This window comes from Salvia splendens, chromosome 18 (genome assembly GCF_004379255.2).
Source record: "Salvia splendens isolate huo1 chromosome 18, SspV2, whole genome shotgun sequence".
Classification (NCBI taxonomy): domain Eukaryota; kingdom Viridiplantae; phylum Streptophyta; class Magnoliopsida; order Lamiales; family Lamiaceae; genus Salvia; species Salvia splendens.
The window spans coordinates 6,581,345-6,596,684 of NC_056049.1; the positions used below are offsets into that span (position 1 = coordinate 6,581,345).

Sequence of the window (15,340 nt, forward strand, 5' to 3'; positions counted from 1 at the left end):
TTGTCTTCGGTCTGATGAAGTGAACTCTTCTTTGACCGGACTTGGTTTGTGTCCTAATTTGGCGAGTTTTATCGCTCGGATCGAACTTTCCGTTGTCCTAATTTGGGGATCGGACTTTCCCTTGTCCTAATTCGGCGAGTTTTATCGCGTGGATCGGACTTTCCCTAGTCGTAATTCAGGCAAGTTTTATCGCGAGAATCAGACTTTTGTTGCAGTTCGTTTCAGACGAAGTGCTTGATTCTTAAGCTGAATTGTGGTCTTGTATCTTCTGTAGAAGCTTTGAGTCACAATCGTTGGCTTGTTGCAGCTCGTTTCAGACGAACTGCTTGTTTAAGCTGAATTGTGGTCTTGTATCTTCTGTAGAAGCTTTGACTCGCAATCGTTGGCTTGTTGCAGCTCGTTTCAGACGAACTGCTTGTTTAAGCTGAATTGTGGTCTTGTATCTTCTGTAGAAGCTTTGACTCACAATCGTTGGCTTGTTGCAGCTCGTTTCAGACGAACTGCTTGTTTAAGCTGAATTGTGGTCTTGTATCTTCTGTAGAAGCTTTGACTCACAATCGTGTGCTTGTATATGTTCTAAGAAGGGGATCAGCCTTCGAAGAACAAGCTACCTCAGTAACATTTGTAAGAGACGACACGCACAGAGACAGACAAAACACACAGACAAAACGCACAGAGACAAATAAAGACTAAGCAAACCAAATAAAGCACATTGAGCAAACAGGACTCAAGACTGACTGACCGGACTGTCTCTTACAAATGGAACTTTTTGAGGTTGGAAATGTGCCATGTTCGGGGTACCTGTTCTCCTGACATGTGAGCCAATTTGTAAGACCCTTTGCCGAGGACTTCTGACACCCGATACGGACCTTCCCATGTGGGTTCGAGCTTGCCCAGCTTTTCTGCTCGGCTTACTTCGTTGTTTCTCAGGACGAGATCTCCCACTTGAAATTGCAGCTTCTTCACCCTTTGGTTGTAATACCGGGCTACTTGTTCCTTGTACTTGGCTGCTTTTATGCATGCCAATTCTCTTCTTTCTTCGGCAAGATCTAGCTCGGCTCTCAGTCCGTCGTCATTCATTTCTGAGGAGAAATTTAGAGTTCGGGGACTGGGTACGCCGATCTCCACCGGAATCACGGCTTCAGTGCCGTATACCAGACTGTACGGAGTTTCACCGTTGGAGGTTGTGGGTGTAGTTCGGTAGGACCATAGGACTTGAGGGAGATTTTCTACCCATTGTCCTTTGGCTTGTTCTAACCGAGCTTTTAACCCTTTCACCAGGATACGATTTGTTACCTCCGTTTGTCCGTTTGCTTGTGGATGAGAGACCGAAGTGAACCGCTGTTGAATATTCAGCTCTTGGCACCAATTCTTGAACGTCTTGTCGGTGAACTGAGTCCCGTTATCCGAGATGAGGATGTGGGGTATGCCAAATCGGCACACTATGTTCTTCCAGACGAAATCCAATGCCTTTGAGCTCGTTATCGTAGCTAATGGTTCAGCTTCCACCCACTTCGTAAAGTAGTCCACGGCAACGATTAGGAATTTCATTTGCCGAGGAGCTTGAGGAAGTGGTCCCACTATGTCTATGCCCCATTGCATGAAAGGCCAAGGGCTTTGCATAGTGGATAGATCGGTCTGCGGCATCCTTGGGATATTTGCATGGATTTGGCACTTCGGGCATGTCTTGACGAGCTGCACTGCTTCTTGTACCAAGGTTGGCCAATAATATCCCCATCTTAGAACTTTTTTAGCTAAAGCTCTAGCTCCGATGTGGCTGCCGCACGATCCTTCATGAACTTCTCTGAGGATGTAGTCCGTCTCTTCTGGTCCTACGCACCGCAATAACGGCTGGAGGTAAGACTTTCTAAAGAGGACTCCTTCATGAAGTTCATACCGAAGTGCTCGGTACGTGATTTTCCGAGCTTCTCTCTTATCCTCGGGCAATTGTCCCTGATCCAGATACTGCAAGATCGGCGTCATCCAGTTCGGCGAGCTGGATATTGAATGTACCTCGGCTTCATCAATGCTTCGATGCATTAATTCTTCCGCCTTTGAGCTCGGATCTGAGGCCAACTTACTTAAGGTATCTGCTCGGCTATTTTCCGCTCTGGGAACGCGGATTATCCGAAAATAGGAGAAACTTCGGCTGATGCTTTGCGCTTTGTCCAAATACTTCTTCATTCTCTCGTCACGAGCTTCATTTGTACCCAACATGTGATTTACTATGACTTGTGAATCACAATGGACTTTGAGAGATTTGACGAGCAGACTTTGCGCTAACTGGAGTCCGGCAAGGAGGGCTTCGTACTCGGCTTCATTATTAGTAGTGGGGAATAGGAACCGAAGTGAGTAGGTTACCTCGTGTCCATCGGGAGCGACGAGTAAAATACCAGCTCCACTTCCCCTCTTGTTTGAAGCTCCATCTACGAATCCGCTCCAGCAGTCTGGCGGCTCTACTTCAGATTCCAAGGGCTGTGCTAGTTCGGCATGGGCAGAATTTTTTTGTTCGGCAATAACAGGGATTGCTTGATCGAACTTGGCCTCTGTAAGAAAATCTGCCAAGGCTTGTCCCTTGATGGCTTTCCGAGGTAGGTACTCGATTGAGTGTTCTCCCAGCTCTATGGCCCATTTGGCGATTCTGCCTGATGCTTCTGGCTTGGTCAAAACTTGCCGAAGAGGCAGATCGGTTAAGACACATACCTTGTGAGCATAGAAGTATGGCCGCAGTCTCCTTGCTGCATTTACTAACGCCAGAGCAATTTTTTCCAGAGGTTGATACCTTGTTTCTGGACCTCTTAATGCTCGGCTTGTAAAGTAGATGGGAAACTGCTTTAGGCCTTCTTCTCGTACAAGCACCGCGCTGATGGTTTGATCTGATGCCGCTAAGTATAAGAATATTACTTCGGCTTCGGTTGGAACAGAGAGAATAGGAAGCTCGGCTAGATAACTTTTGAGCTCGTCAAAGGCCTTTTTCTGCTCGGCTCCCCACTCGAACTTTGGTGCCTTTTTCAACACCTTGAAGAACGGCAGTTGCTTTTCGGCTGCTTGGGAAAGGAATCGATTCAGTGCGGCTAGACATCCGGTTAGCCTTTGCACGTCATGTATGGACTTCGGCATTGCCATGTTCTGAACGACTTGAACTTTTGAGGGGTTTGCCTTGAGTCCGTCCTTCGAAACCCAACAACCCAGAAACTTTCCCGAATCTACCAAAAAGGTACACTTTTGGGGATTAAGTTTGAGGTTGGCTTTCTTGAGCACGTTGAGAGTGGACTTGAGGTTGTGCTCGTACTCCGAAGTGCTTTTGCTTTTGACGACTATATCGTCAACATACACTTCGACCTCCTTTCCAATCAGGTGCCGAAAAAGCTTGTCTACCATCCTTTGATAAGTGGCTCCGGCATTCTTTAAACCGAATGGCATCTTTTTATAAGCGAAAATGCCGAAATCGGTAATGAAAGCTGTTTTCGGAGCGTCACTCTCATCCATCAACACTTGGTGATATCCTTTGTATAAATCAAGAAAACAGAAAATTTCGAAGCCGATCAAAGCTTCTACTTTTTTATCTATATTCGGAAGGGGATAGCAATCTTTTGGACAGTGCTTGTTTAGATCGGTAAAATCTATGCACATCCGCCATCCTCCTCCTTTTTTCTTGATCATCACAGGATTGGCCACCCAAGAAGGATATTTCACCTCGAATAGTACATCCGCTTTTAGTAATTGGCGGACTTCGTCATGGATGACTTGGCTTCTTTCTGCCGCAAAGAGTCTTTGCTTCTGTTTTACTGGCCGGATTGAAGGATCAATATTTAACCGATGAGTGATTACCTCGGGGGGCACTCCGGTCATGTCCAACGGAGACCATGCAAAGACATCTTTGTACTCCTTGAGGAGCTGAATGGTCTTTTCCCGGAGTAGAGGCGTTCCTGCGAAGCCGACCTTGACCGTTCTGGATGGATCATTTTCGTATAACTGAACGGTCATTGAGTTCGGCTCTGAAGTGACTTCGGTCATCTCGCTTGCCTCTGACTCCGGTTGCTGTGATTGCTATGCTTGATGGTGCCGAACTGATTGCTCGGCACTTTTAAGCGCAATCTGCAGACATTCTTTTGCTCTCTTTTGATCACCTCGGATGACCGCTATCCCACCTTTAGTGGGGATCTTGATGGTGAGGTGATAAGTAGAGCAAACGGCCCGAACTGTGTTGAGCCAGTCTCTCCCCAGGATGATGTTGTACGGGGACCGAGCTTTCACCACAAAGAACTCGATCATCGTATTGGAGCTTGTAGGCGCTTTTCCCACCGTGATCGGAAGGCTGATAATACCTTCTGGGCGGGTGTCCTCCTGGGCGAAACTTTTCAGAGGAAGTGGAGCCGGATTGAGCCGAGCTGGATCCACTTCCATTTTATCGAAACATTCTTTAAAAAGAATGCTGACTGACGCTCCTGTATCCACAAATACTCTGTGGATCAGTTTGTTTGCCACTCCGGCTTGAATGACAATAGCGTCTTGGTGAGGAGAGATGGCTGGGACGGGATCGGCGTCTGAAAATGTAATCATTTCGTCTTTCTTCAGCCTTTTATGTGTTGGCTCCTCTTGATTGGAACCTCTGCGTTCTGCTTTTAGGGACGACTTGGTCTTCCCGGCAGGGAGAGCATCAATAGTCAGGATTACTCCATCATATTGCGGCTCGTCGTCGTCTTCGGGATCCTCATGCCTTTTCGGATCCTGAGGATTGCAGTTCGCACCTCTCTGCTTTTTGTTCTTTTTCGGCTGCTTGCTTTGGTATTTTTTTAACGTTCCTGTTTTCACAAGAACATCAATACCTGCAGCCAAATCTCGGCACTCCTCGGTATCGTGACCGTGGGTGTGATGGAAGGAGCAATATTGATCCTGAGGTCGCCGCGCGGCTGATTTCGTCATCCGCTTTGGTCTTTCGAACATATCGGAATGTAGTTCGAAAATTTCCGCTCTTGACTTGTTCAGTGGTACGAACTGAGCGGGCGGCTTCTCGGGATTGAGACGGGGTCCCAATCTGTCTTGCACCGGAGCCCTTTGAATTCTTTCAAATGAAGTCCGGCGAGGATGCCCGCGATCGCTATGATCGGGCTTCCTTCTGTCTTCTCGGGACGATGAGCTGTCTAACGACCGTTTGAGACGGTCTGCCTCATCGGCCCGGGAGTACTGGTCCGCAATGTCCCACATTTCCTGAGCTGTCTGCGGACCGCACTCAACGAGCTTCCTGTAGAGAGCTCCGGGCAGGATTCCATTTTGGAATGCCGAGATGACAAGCAGATCGTTGAGATCGTCTACTTGCAGGCATTCCTTGTGGAATCTTGTCATGAAGTCGCTGATTTTTTCGTCGCGACCTTGACGAATGGAAAGCAGCTGAGCCGAAGTGATCCGGGCTTCTGCTTTCTGAAAGAACCTCCTGTGGAAAGCATCCATTAGATCTCGGTAGGATCTAATGCTGCCTTGAGGAAGGCTGTCGAACCATCTTCTGGCGTTCCCGACGAGCAGCTCGGGAAACAGCTTGCACATGTGGACCTCATTGAGACCCTGGTTCGCCATATTATATTGATAGCGTCCCAAGAAATCATGAGGATCCTCTAGCCCGTCATAAGTCATTGACGGTGTCCGGTAGTTCCGCGGCAAAGGAGTTCGGGTGATGTCGTCCGAGAACGGAGTCTTTAATGCTCCGTACATGGCGAACCCGACATCTCTTCGGTACGGAGGAGATGGAGTTCTCCTGTGGTTCCGGTACCGAGGAGGAACAGGAACATGTCGGGGTTGAGGATTCTTTCTCCTGGAAGACACGTCACTACTGCGGTAGTGACTTTCATGTCTGGATGAGGAGGGAGAATCCGTCGTTGTCTTCTCCGGCTGTTGGCTCTTCTGCAGGAAGGTTAAGAACTCCTCCTGCTTCTCGGCCAAGAACAGCTTGACAGCTTCGTTTAAATCGGGCTGCTGGGAAGACTCAGCGCGATGACTCCTGGAGTGGCTTGTTCCTCCTTCGTGAGAACCGGAGGTAGATGTCTCCCGAGGCCGTTTTTCAGACCTGCGAGCTGGACTAGCTTCCTCACGGTTATCACGAACGGTATTATGGGTGTTATGTGATCTGGTATGCATTTTTTTTTTTTGGGGTGGAAAAAGGATCAAAAATTCGCTTTATCACAAATTTGGTTCTCTGTTTCCCACAGACGGCGCCAGTGATGAATCGGCGAATTTTTGATGGTGATGAATGCTTGTAAAAATAAATGAAGATCAACACAGAGATTTACGTGGTTCGATTTACTGAGGTAAATCTACATCCACGGGAAGAAAAGTGGGCAGAGTTGTATTGCTTGATCTGTTTTCTACAGCTAACAATACAGACTTGCTATTTGCTATTTTCTCTTTAGAGAGCTTAACAGAAGTTTTTCCAGCAGAAGTATCTATCTGACCTAGGTTCTATTTATACATTGAACCTAGATCGTGGCATGCAGCATTTATTAGGTAGTGGATGTCGTGGAGGTCGTGGCGACCTTGCATGGGTCCACTATCCTGCATGAGTTAATGACTGCTTGACACCACTAAATAGATAATCGGTGTAGCGGAGGTGGAAATCTTGCATGAGTCCACTATTTCCTAGTTCGGTCGAATACTGAGACCGGACTGCTGAATTATTGCCGAGCAGCTTTTGCCGATCTGAGAGTAGAGCTTGATGCCGACCAGAGCAGAGTTTGATTGGTTGGCTTTTACCGAGCTGTAGGCTGGGGCCGAACTCTGTGGTTGTGCCGAACTGAACTCTTGAGTCATGCCGGACTGATACTCTTTAGCCATGCCGAACTGATACTCTTTCTTGGGCTTTACTGCTGTTGGGCTTGTTTAGTACGTACTCCATCATCAGATGACTCAATAATCACTCAACTTGCATAATTTGTCATCGCAACATGTAGTATTTGGAAAACGCTTATAATCAAACAATCTTCTTATTGCGTCGCAACCAATTAGTACATTTTAATACGTTTACAATTCTTCAATCCCTTTCCTAACTTTAGATAATCCCATTCCCAGCTTAACTAAAAAAATTAATATTACTAGACCTAGTAATAAGTTTCTCTTTGCTTAAACTTGAAAGAGCACAAAAAAAAAAGATATATCTATATAATATTTTCTCATTTTCCTTGATAAAAAATCCCTCATCTAACAAAAGCAGGTTCTTCAGCAATGGTCTCCAGCAACGGCTTCTTCGATCTGCAGAAAGACACCCTCTGCTTGAACTCCGCCACCGAGAAATCATCAACATCGTCGAAATTGAGCTTCGGCTCAGCCGATTTCTCAGCGACGCTCTTCACAATCTGCACATCGCCGCCGCCGCACGGCAGGATCCTGACGCTCCCCCTTGACATTCGCTTGGCGGAGGAGTTCGCCGCCAGGAACAGAGCCGCCATGTCCGCCGCCGCGTTAACCTTACTCATCAGAAAAAACACGTACACATTCCCCATCTCCAGATCCTCATCCGCATTCAGCGCGTTGAATCTCCTCCCGATCTAGAGAGATTTAGTGTTCACGACGAAGGAATTCGGCACCTCCAGCATGAGCTCCGCCGCCTTCGTCGGCTCGTGGAGCGGCCGCAGCTCGCCGGAGGGGAAAATGACCTTTGTAGCCCTGCTCGAACCTTTCCCGATGGGCCCCGAAAGAGTGCATGAGACGTAATTTCCCATTTCTGTAGGGATAAAATGGGTATTTTGCTTCAAAGCTGTAGTTTGCTGTGTTGTTGGAGTGAGAAAAGCGTGTGAGGATTTGATGATGTTGAAAAATAAGAGGTGTATATATAGGGTTCGGGAAAAAGTCAATTTCAAATTATCTAAATAAAATATTCATTTGACAGTTGTATTGAAGTGTCAAAATTCAACAAATTAATGGAAATGTGATCAGAATAATTTGGTGAATTTTGGAATGTGCAGGGAGTGGGGTTGGGGATAAATTAGCTTGGTTTAGTTTGGATTTCAAAATTTTATTAGTACTATAATATTTTGTGATTTGTTTTATTGGTGCTTTGGTCAGTTGTAGTAATTCAATTTTTTATGTGATGACAGATAAAGCATAAAATTTAAAAACTTAGTATTCTTTGTCCATGTTCAAGTAACTATGTTGTTTGAATCAATTTGAATTTAAAAACTTACTGTTAAAAAACAGTAGAGAGTTACTATAAATGTGCACACATTATAATTAATATGCGTGTCTTGAATTGGCCTTGAAATCTTTTTATATTTAGATTGAGATAAATTGGAGTGATTTAACTGTTCCAGTCATCATTTTTTTAAAAATGACAATTCGATATATTCTTGATCCGTTATTATATAAATTTAGGTAAAATGCGTGACATATTAATGTTGTAGCACAGCAGAAGCTAATGCTTAAAATGAATAAATAAAAGAAAGTTAGGAGATTGAATTTAATTAGCATACGAGTTGCAGAAGCGGAAATTTGTTGGTAAAGCGCACATTCCAGTTGGTTATAACTCAATTTAATTAATTTTTATATACTATTGTTTTTGCTTAGACAATAATTTAGGCTTCTGGTACTTACATGCGCGTGGGTCCCCGTCTCCGCCAGAGTTCCATTATAGCTAAGTGTGTCTTTAACAAATTAACAACAATTAAGTGATTAACATAATAATATTAAGTATTAGTATTTGGTGAGGGTTTAGACGTTTGGTACCAAATACTATGATACGTTACAAAACTAATTCAGATATCTTTGGTGAGGGTTTAGACGTTTGATTAACATGAGTATTAAGTAGTAGTATTTTTTTCCATTATAAATAGAATTTGGAAAGGGTAGTGATAAATTTAGATTACATATTCATCATATGGATAATTATGTCAATTTATATGATATTCGAAAATCATTGGATTAGTTCATTGTAAGGTTTTTACTTTACATGAGTAACCATTCACGGACCACGGTAATTCAGGGATGAATTAATAATAATTATCAATTCCAATTTCAAAAAGAAAAAATGCTTAATCTTTCCTTTAGTGAAAAATATTTAAATATATAATCTCACTATTATTGATTATTTATTCCCCATCATATATCTTTTCAAAAATTCATCGGAAAAATGGAAATAATTTAAGAAAAAATATAAACAAAGCAAAAAAAAAAGAGTCAAAATACTATAAAATCATAGTATATATATACTTACTATAGTAGTATATTATATTATACGCGATTATATTCTCTTTGACCGCCATTATAATTTTTACTTCGCCATTTTGGACTTCTAATGTACCATTAAATTTCTCATTTCACCTTAACAATATTTAATAAATTGATCTAACACTCCAATAATTTATTTCATTCATATATAATTATTTTAAAACATAAAATTGATAATTTCTCATTTCACCTTTACAATATTTAATAAATAGATCTCAAAATTCAATAACTTATTTTATTCATATATTTAAAATATAAATTGATACTTGTTTCACTTTATTTTTTTTATACTCTTAAAACTCTGCCGCAAAATAACAAAAGGTGTATTGATAGATGAAGGAAGTATATGGACTATTATTATGACTTCAATTTAAATTAACTCTTAATTTACAAGTTATGATATGTTATCCATTTCTATAATTTATAGAAACGGTTACGAAATGTGTTTGTATTATTATGACAAATCTAAAGAAGAAAAGGAAAAAAAACATTTCACCCAAAAATAAGGCATGATTCTTTATCTGATAATTTGATGCAAATCTTCAATGAATCATGATAGTGGTAGTCTTTGAATAAAACCAATAATATATTTACTAAAAAGGAGGGGAGATTCAGCCATGAAATTGTATAAAAGCGAATAAGCGATCATATGTCCGATTTAAAATTATGTAAATTTATATTCTCTCATTTGGAAATCTATTTATTGATCAGTAGTGGATTTTAATCATTCAGGTTTCCGTTCACGTGAAATGTAGTATTTCCCTATCTCATAATAGAAGTCACATTTGGTGTGTACACGAATTTTATGAGTAAAGAATAGTGGGTTGCAAAATAAGACATGCCAAATTCATTGCATTTGTTTTGTCCCATGTTAAAAGTTTGCTCTTACATAAACTTAAAAGAGTGATCGGAAATAATGATTTGTTGGAACTTATTCAACTTAGGGTACGTGGAACATTTTCGTGAATTTATAATTATAATAAAGTTTGATTGAGAGGACTAACGTGCATGTAACAAAAATAAGGTATATTAATTAAGTTAAAACTTTAACTTATCAAGGATTATCAATTATCAATTGAAAATTTAAAAATGATTATCCTTTCCACCCCACCCCCAAAATTATTAAAAAGTAATTGTCACGACCGCCCATACTAGGGGTGTTACAAACGAGGCGATCGTGACCAAGGGACAAACATTTAAGAATAGCATTTAAGGATAACAGTTCATAAGAAAGACCCAATTAGCTAAAAGGAATAGTATTTTAGTTCAAAAAAATATATAGCAGCGGAAATAAGGTTTCAAAGAGAGTCAAGGATGACGCCTATGTATGAAGACACAACGCATCCATATTCCCTATGCCGACTCAACATCCACAGCAACATCCCGCTCAACCTGCACATAGGGAAAACACATGCAGGGCTGAGTACTTGTTGTACTCAATGGGCTCATGCCGAAAACATTTTAATAAAAACAGTTATGTCATCCATACCAGTGATCTCGAGTTTTATGTGTAGTTAAGAAATATCACGAGAACACAAAAACATTTCAAAGTCTGGCCAGACAATCAATCTCCCCACTTTCTCATCAATCATTCAATCACATTCTCTTTCCATAGTGCGACGAAAGTGTGGCCACACTATTCGCACACGAGACCGGCAGACTAGCAAGGACAGCTCACGATCCCACTTGTGTACACAGCCTGATAGGGTTTGCGGCCCTACTCAGACCCGAATTCGTTTCATTCATTCATTACAGCCATATAGCCTAACGGAGCAAGCTCGGACGAACTAGGCATCAGGCAACAATCTCATAAACAAAACATCATGGCATGACATAACACTTTAAACCACCCTTATTTCTCTATAATCATACTTTTGAAAGCGTAAAAGAGTTTAGTAAAAGAAAGCCCACCTTTGCTTAAACCATTCAATATCCATTTAAGGCAACCCTCGTTCCTCGAACTCACGTATACTCAATCAACCTTGCCAACGACAACACAAATCAGCCTTTCGTAAACTTATATTATCATGCATGTCCTATTGTTCCCTTTTTTTATCGTTCTCTTACCCATCCCAACTTTCACCAACACAAGAAAGACATGTCATAATACTTTTCTCAAATCACACATGCATCACGTCATAGGATACATTCCTAAAACATACATGCATCGTATAATTCACTCAACTTGGCAACAAGTGATATTTCCACATAACAACGAATATGGCAGAACTGCGCGGTTAGTTTGTAAAAATCACCAAAAATCCATCCGTCCTCATATGATGCTAAACTTTTGTCACAACACAGTAGACACATTCAAGTTCACCCAGTTAAAATTTCACACCGAAATCTTATCATTTGGTCAGTCAAAACATTTATGCAACTCTATGATCGGAACATAAAAATTCTGGCAGCACTGCGCAGTTCATTTAAAAAATTCGCCAAACATTCATCCGATGTCTAATAAGGCTGAAATTTTTACAAGACTCAGAAGACACTTCAAATTTTCATCTAGTTCAAGAATCACATCAAACGGATGTCATTTGGTTGGTCAAACAGAATACAAAACTTTCTGGCCGACAGAATTGCGCAGTCGACTTCAAAAATTTATTAAAAATTCATCTTTCATCGAAAGGGGCTGAAATACACTCACAACACAGAAAACCCCTTGAAGTTTACTCAGTCACAAATTCGCACCAAAATAAGATCGTTTGATCAGTCAAATACATGTCGGAATCCACTGTCCGAACACCACAGTTTTGAGAATTCACAATTTCGAGATCTGGGTTTCTTCCTCATTCATCCAAACACAATTTTTTCATGCTTCCAACACACAATCATGCTTTAAAAGGTTCTCACAATCATGTTCTCATATATATATATTCACACATCATTCACCAATGATTCATTCAAACTTCACACATATTCATTCAAAATCGCATATTCACAATTGTTCTCATACAAACACAAATTCCTACCGATTACTTATGCTATCTAAGATTCCTACACTCACTATATGCATGAAGGAATCAAGAACAAGGTTTTCAATGGTGAAGACGAGGAAAAGATTTTAGTTATACCTTCTCGAATCAAAAATCAAATGGTAGAAGCAAGGATTGATGCAATTCGTCGGGAACTCTTGAAAATCCAACTCCAATGGATGCAAGAACAAGGATGGAAGAAATTTTTTGGAGAGGATGAAGAGAGGGAGAGGATGGAAGTTATATATATATAGACAAAAGAGATAGTAAAAAAATGGAAATGAAAATTATTTTTCACAAAAGACAAAAATTCACGTCTTTTCGTTTCGATACGACAACTAATTAATGCGGCCGTTGTTAGGAAAACGTGCTTGATGTGATGCGGTTCTTATCCACTTTTCGTCTTGATTTGATGTCGAAAGTGTATTTGATACGTGATCTATTCTTTCGTGTAGGTATAGGGAGTGCAAAAAGTGGTGATCGAGCAAGACCCGGAGGACGGAAGACGGCTGTCCCGGGCTGCCCGGCACTTGGCACGGCTGTCCGGCGCGAGTCCGTCCCGGCACGACTCTTGTGATGTCCGAAATCGTGTTCGTATTCTATTCTAGTATCGAACTCGTTGTAAAAACGCTTTTGGACTTTTATGTGTAAAAAGAACCTCACAAACTAGCTATTAGTTCTTCAATGCTAAAAGAACTACATGATACTTACTTTAAACATAACACTAGATCACAACGCGAGGTAAAAGAGATTAGATACGAAAAACAACACTAAAGAGTCGATCTTCCCCACATTAAATATAAATAGCACTTTATTCCAATTCCCCCATGACGATTTATTCCACGTAATCAAACTCAATCACGTAGCAAATAAATTTAAAACTCATAAATGAAATTTCCAAAAGACATATATTAAATAAATGTCACAATTTTTTTTTTTTGGGATGTTACAGTAATGGTCCTCTCACTCGGTCACTCCTAATACCTAATTATATCATCGCCTCCAAAAACATTATAATATAATATAATATAATGGAGTTTATTGATATTAATATTGCCTCATGATTTCATAAATAAATAAGTTACTCCATATAACTTGTCAACCGACTATGAGTGATCTTAAATTTTGCAACTTTGTAGTATTTTCATATGCATAAAATTGACCTCACCAATACATCATATACCACTAATTATAGTTAATTAATTAATTAGTGTTTATAGGTTATGTAAACGGTTACCTGTAATCGGTGTCTAATGTGTAACATGAAATAAAATTCCAAAGTTCCATATAGTAACTTTCTACAACGTTCAAATTACAAAGTTTTAAACGGTACTAGATGTTAAAAGTAAACATTTGTAATAAGGGCTTAGGGTATCTTTTTTCTTAGAATAACATTTTTTTAAAATTTTATTACCTTTACCAATACAGTCCTGATTATGGGGCACGGCCAACGGTCCGGTTATTGTGTGCTTTCTTTTCTTTTTCCTATTTCCAAGCTTTCTCATTTAATAATATAAATTTTCGATATTTTGAGTAACTAAGATCATCTCCAACCATACACAAAAAATGAGTTTTGGTGTAGAAATCTTCTCTAATCATACACCAAACTCAAACTTATTTTTGGTTTTACTTGTGAAACAACACCATATTTGGTGTTACTGCAAAAGTTTTGTGCGACAAAAACTAAAAAATTGTGTAAATTTTGAATTTTGTGCAAATGGTTAAAGTAAAATTATTTTGAATTTTGAATTTTGAATCTTTGCAAAAGCATAGAAGTGTAGAACAATGCAAATACATTCACGACGACGAGTGTATAAACGTTATCTAGTCTTAAGATTTACTTATCATTAGTTTGATATTTTTGGGATAAGAAAATTGTTGATGGAGTGGTGTTTTAAATATAAATTCAAATGGCTCTTGAAGAAAGCTGAAAGCCATCATGTGCTCTTTCCGCGTCGACAACTTACATTCCTTTAAATATTCTTCTAAGTTCTAATATAATTAAATTTAAAATTTATAATCAATCATTTGTGAGTAACGCTCGTTATTAACGACAATTTTCAGAAATCAATGTAATGTACCATTCTGTACATCATTACATAATTGATTGAAAATTAGTTTTAGCCTATAAGTTTGGGTCTCGTTGGCAACGAAAACACGCCTGCACCGTTTCTTATCAATATGACAATATTCATATCTTTATTTATAACAAATAAGAATTAGTACACTACTTATATCATAAATATTTTATAAGATTTATACATTAGCCGGTCAATATAAGGATACGATGTGTACAAGGGTTAAGTCATCCGACTAAGGGACTCAACTTGTCTTTGAAGATTTCATGTTGGATTCCATCATACCGGTCATTAAAGTCAGGCAGGAACCGGTAACAACCTTTTGATTTCTATCTCCTTTATGTAATTGTTCTTCCATAGATATTACATCAAAATCTAGAGATATATGTCGATATTTTTAAAGAATAAAGGTCGACAAGTCTCATATGATATTATAGCAAAGTTAATGGACTATTCGGGTTCGGGTCAATCCTCCCAGATTGTCCGACTATTCAAGTTATGAATTTTCAATTCTTTTGAACTATCAGGTTTCAGACTAACCCGTCATGTCAATCAAATTAAATTTTTTTATAATATATTTACCTAATGTATATATTTCAATTAATAATTTTATATCTATAATAAATTCATACACATACAAATAATTGGTATTTTAACTTAAAATATTTAACTCATAATACATTTTTTTCCAAAAATTATCATATTCCCTAAATTAGTATAATTTTTTAATTTATAAGAATTTAAAAAGTACCACTACTATAACTTTGAAATGGTGAATTAAAAATAATTTTACGTACATTCAAACAAAGTATATATAGCTACATTTTTTTAAAAGGTATTGAAAATAGACAAAACAACGATAACCATTTCGGGCCACTATAGGGCTTCGCTCAACTTTTGGTTGCGGGCTATTCAATTTATGGTCATTTGGGTTTTGTTTTTTTCTCAGCTTATAAATTTTCAAATTTAATTTTATAAAATTATATTTAATTATTCTCGAATAAGGGAAATTAGAAACTGATTCAATTATATAGTAGATTCGAGGCAAAATAGAGAACCGCTCAAAAGTGTGCA

At 39.5% G+C, this 15,340-nt stretch overlaps 1 protein-coding gene across 1 annotated transcript; it reads right to left on the reverse strand.

Annotated features, from left to right (window-relative positions):
* Positions 1-7,184: 7,184 nt before the first annotated feature.
* On the reverse strand, positions 7,185-7,709 carry LOC121776645. Its single transcript, XM_042173834.1, has 2 exons — positions 7,644-7,709; positions 7,185-7,535 (listed from the first exon to the last, which is right to left on the reverse strand). The coding sequence occupies exons 1-2, from the start codon at positions 7,707-7,709 to the stop codon at positions 7,185-7,187; spliced, it is 417 nt and encodes a 138-aa protein (XP_042029768.1).
* Positions 7,710-15,340: the final 7,631 nt, after the last annotated feature.